Source organism: Austrofundulus limnaeus, unplaced genomic scaffold (assembly GCF_001266775.1).
Source record: "Austrofundulus limnaeus strain Quisiro unplaced genomic scaffold, Austrofundulus_limnaeus-1.0 Scaffold147, whole genome shotgun sequence".
Taxonomy (NCBI): Eukaryota; Metazoa; Chordata; class Actinopteri; order Cyprinodontiformes; family Rivulidae; genus Austrofundulus; species Austrofundulus limnaeus.
In genome coordinates, this window is record NW_013952549.1 from 186,079 (window position 1) to 190,881 (window position 4,803).

General features: G+C 40.4%; 1 protein-coding gene across 2 annotated transcripts in view; it reads left to right on the plus strand.

Annotated features, from left to right (window-relative positions):
- mideasb (mitotic deacetylase associated SANT domain protein b) overlaps positions 1 to 3,481 on the plus strand; it is a gene marked incomplete in the record, with an annotated part of 54,363 nt that extends 50,882 nt beyond the window's left edge. For both annotated transcript variants that reach the window (XM_014016521.1, XM_014016520.1), the window contains 1 exon segment: positions 711 to 3,481. In XM_014016521.1, coding sequence (XP_013871975.1) covers positions 711 to 951 — 241 coding nt within the window.
- Between the last annotated feature and the right edge of the window lie 1,322 nt (positions 3,482 to 4,803).

Here is a 4,803-nt window from a genome sequence, read left to right on the forward strand (position 1 = left end):
CGATCATCAGATATTGTCCAAGATTAARCTTCAGGGTGGATATAGCTCGCTAGAAGCCTCACACCGATGACCTAGTTGATGTCATCATTTACCCAGAATACTTTGCTTGTAAAGAAAATGGCTCCGTCCGTGTTAAAATATATTTTAAAAATTACAAATCTAAACATCCTACAGTGTTTTTACAGTCTTTATTTTACAGTTAAAATAAATGTTTATCAAATAAAGTTTAATGTTACAACTAACTGTGGATCCCTTTAAAAATAATTTTCCTCTAAATTTTACAATTTCTTAGTTTGGATTGATGGGATTTGGCAATTGTTGCATTATGTTTTTATTTACATTTTACACAAAACCCTCATATTTTTTGGAATCGGGATTGCAAAAGAATTATTGTATCTAATAGTGATTGCAAAATCAAACTGATCTAACCACTAAGTGTGAGAGGGACTGATTTTTAATGCAAAAAATGTGAAACATTTGCCTTGAAATGTAAGTTTTTCTTGCTGTTCTAAATTTCACAGAAATCTTTTCAGAGAAGCAAAAGAAGCGAACTGCTTCATCAGAGCGCAGGAATTAAAAAAGTTGAAATGAATAATAACAAAAAGAAACCAGACAGCCTTTGTTCTGGTGTCAGAAGCTTGATTAGCTTATTTCAGACACTTTGGCCCCACGCTGTAATGTTTGACCACCTCCTCCCCTCCGTCCCTCAGAATCTTCTACAAGGTGAAGAGTCGCAGCGCCCACATGAAGAGCCACGCTGAGCAGGAGAAGAAGGCGGCAGCCCTGCGACAGAAGGAGGCCGAGGAGCGAGCGGCGGCGAAGGCAGCCGCCGAGGCCGCCGCCATGGTGGCGGCGCGGCAGCCGAACGGGACACGACAGCCGGGCAGCGACAGCACCAACGACGACTCGTCGGACAGAGAGGACGAGGACGACGAGGAGTGGAGGAACTAAACTCTTGACTGCACCACACAGGCTCGCTTCACCTGCAGATGTCTGCTTTTACTTTAAATAAAAGAACTGAACCTCCAGTGGACTTCATTTAGCAGAAGCCTCACTGCTGGCTGCGTTCAGGGAGAGGTTTTGGTTTTCCCTGCGAAAGCTGGGATTGTGTGTTTGGGTTTGTGGGGCAGTGTGTGTGTCTGTCGCTCTCACACACAGGGCTCGGTGAAGTCAAAGCCACGTCGCCGCTTGACTTTGTCCTGTTTTCCTTCCTCAGCACTTTGAGTCCTTGCTTCATTCCAGCAGCTGCGTTGGAGACGTTGTTTTTTACGGTTTTTGAGCACATTTGCTGAACTTCCACCAACTGCAGACGCTGATCTCTGGAGGAGGACTGATGGACGGCCCGTCCAACCTGTTGCACCTGTGAACCCCCCCACCCCTCAGCTGCCAAAAGCTTTTACAGAAGCATGAAACTGGTTCTCTGCGTTCATTTGGGCTTCAGTTTTGTGAATATTTACTTTTTCTAGTCCCAGTTTGTTGGTCACTGTCAATGCCTTGGATGTTATGATGGTTTTTATTTCAGAATGACAATCAATTTTACACTGTTTGTGTATTATTATTATTATTTTTTATGAATATGTACATAAAAAGGTTGCTTTTTTTGTCTGTGTAGTTACATACAGTTGCTTTTTTGTGAATATTGTTGGTTATTCTTATAATTATTATTATATCTTGGTTTTGGCTGCAATTTTATTAAGCGCTTTTTTCTGTTGTTTTACGTTTAATTTAATTTAAGCAAAAAAAAACTTAAGTAATGCTGCCTGTTTATAACTGTGAGTGTTTTTGTTTAGTTTTTTTTGGGAGCCTGAAATGAAGAAAAGACAGAAACATATGTGCAATAGAACAAGTTGAACCCCCACCCACCCCTCCTTTGTAAAAATATTTTTCACCTGAGTGTTCGGACCCCCTGTGTTAAACTCATACACAGCTGCTCTGAAGGCCTTCTTGTAACTGAAAGGAGGTTCTGACTCAGACTGATCCAGTTCCAGACAACCTTTTCATTTCAGTAACTTCAGTCTGAATTGATAGTTTTTTACAGCGTGCGCTTTCTGCTTTTGTTAGAAAACTTTGGATTGATACCAAGGATCATTTGCTACAAACTAAACATCACTTTTTTAAATCAGTTTGAGGCTTTTATTTTGAAATGTAAACATTCTCTTATTTTCTGTCAGGAAATCGTTTCAGCCGATCAACTGCCAGGCTTTTAGAGAGGCAGAAACATTATCTGGCCCTGGATTTTCCAGGTTTAAAACAAAACTTTTGATCTTTTAAACTAAACATAAGCTTCTACTTTCTACCTCAGCCTCGTAGCCCTGACGCTTCTGCCAGACTGTTATCAGAGGGACTTTTCTCAAACCATTTTCAGGCTGTAAGCGTAAGATTTCTGAGCACTGGCTTGAGACGATCTGTTTACATTTATCAAGATTATTATTTTTAAAGATTTGAAAGGATTAAGTCTTCCCACGTCTCTGCCACGTTTTTTTGTTTTCCACACCCTCCAAAGCCTGCTGTTGATGAATAATTTTCTGACAGATGTGGATGTTTGCTCTGCAAACCAGTCATCAGTTTCCGATCAGAGCACTAAAGTGTAGAAGAAAGCTGGATTTCTGTTGCAGCGCCGCTGTGTTGTGCAGAAACCCGGGCGCCGTGGTGCTGCTGCCTCTGAAGGGCAGCGGGACACAAAAATACATCGTTTGTTCTTTTGTGTGGCTTTTAAAGCTCCAGCGTGAAGTCGACATTTCCATCCCTGTGACGCCGATGGGGTCGTCCTGTTTACCTTGTTGCTGGTTGGAGAGCTGGACCACAGAAACTGGTCCTGCTCCCCACGTTAAACCCTGCAGCCCAGCAACACTGGGGTAAAGGTTTTACTTTTTAAAGAACAAACCATGAGTGGGGGCGGTGGGGGGTCGATTTGGCTCCAGTTGCTCCACAAGTTAAACCCGAGTCTATGCACAGACTGTTGAGTGTGTGTGTGTGTGTGTGTGTGTGTGTGTGAGAGAGAGAGGTCTTTAACCGTATACCAGGAGAAAGATGTTTTGCAGACTGTTCACCTGTTTTATATGTTAAGTTATATTTCCCTTCTTTCATTATTATTATTATTATTATTTTTAAATTCAGGCTCGTCTCGAGGGGTCATGTTTCTGGGGTCTCCAAAAATTTCAAGTTTTAAAACTACGGCTAAAAACACTTTCAGCTGGAACCGTTTCACATTTCATCCAGACGATTAAGGGAAACCGAAGCGGGGGAGGACAAAAGGTTTTATTTAGCTAAAGATTAGAAGTATATATACCAGAATGGAATTCTATGTTTGCAAACTTTCTATGCTATTTTCATACGAGGTTCACACTAACGTTGAAAATCCGAAAGGACTCTCAAGTGCTTTTTACTATAGTGTAACTTATTTGTTCTGATTTGATTCTTACCACCCGTGTTTTTAGTAAGGATTTATCCAAGCACTGTATAATAAAGGTTTAAAACATCCTGCGGCCTCTGACTGCGTTTGTCTGGTTCAGCATGAAAACAGACCTGTGTGCAGTGACAGGTGATGGTGCTGCAAACTGTGATCCACTAGAGGGCAGTGTTGTTGCAGCGTTTCACAGAAGAGGTTGTGGCTTGGTTTTTGTCTGAGGATCCAAATTTTTATTTTATTTAAGAAAATTGTGGAAGAGGATACAATCCGGGTAATAACTGATTTGTTTCTGTTCTTACAACTTGTGTGTCTCACTGCATGTCGTTTTGTTAGAACTATCCAACAGTTGTTCTGCTGTTTATGGTGGATTTGTTGTGATCGTAGTGAGTCCTTCGCAGCTGTGTGTGAGAACTTTGCTTAAACTTAAGCACTTCACCATCAGCAAAATATCTCATTCATCTGTAGATGTACATCCAGTTGTTCATAACATTTGGATCATGTTTGATATTGTTGATTAGCCACCTTGATTATGATTGGCTCCAAAGTTTATTTTTTTATAAGTTTTAATTTCAGTTTATTTACCAAAATACAAGAAGCGGAAGCAATGTACAACATTTATTTAACAAATTACCCTAATCTTTTTCCAACAGCCTTTTTCATAGGTTGAGTATCTGTGCACCATGTAAATTACTTCAATAAAAACAGTTAAGAACAGCCAACCAAAAACAGGTTTGTTAGCAATTTTCACAGTGATATGGTTCATAAAGTGCATTTAATGACTAGTTTAATGTTTTACTTCTATTTTAGTACTGATTAATGATTGGCTCCAAAGGTTAATCAGTTGTACACAGATGTGGATAAAAAAAAACTGATGTGAGTGAAGCCAAAATCTTACAGCGTCCATCAGCTCCAGAACCTTTGGGGATTATTATCAACATACATTTTAATGACTTCCTATTTGGCTTTTTCCCCTGCAAAGCTCTTTCTGGTCTTCTTGCATGGATCTTCTTATTATTTAAACTGAGACATGGTGTGGTCTGAGACCTTTACCTTGAAGTTTGGCTTGAAAGGTTTTGGATGGAGTCTTTGGCTCTTTTCCTTCTTTCCACACTGTCAGTCTGATCTTGTTTCCACATCCTGGGAGGTTGGCACCAGTTCCATGAACTTTAAAGGGCCAATATTATGTGTTTCTCAGGCATACATTTAAATACTATACCATAATAAAGTATCTACTCTCACCGGCCACTTTATTAGGTACACCTGTCCAACTGCTCGTTAACACTTAATTTCTAATCAGCCAATCATATGGCGGCAACTCAGTGCATTTAGGCATGTAGACATGGTCAAGACAATCTCCTGCAGTTCAAACCGAGCATCAGTATGGGGAAGAAAGG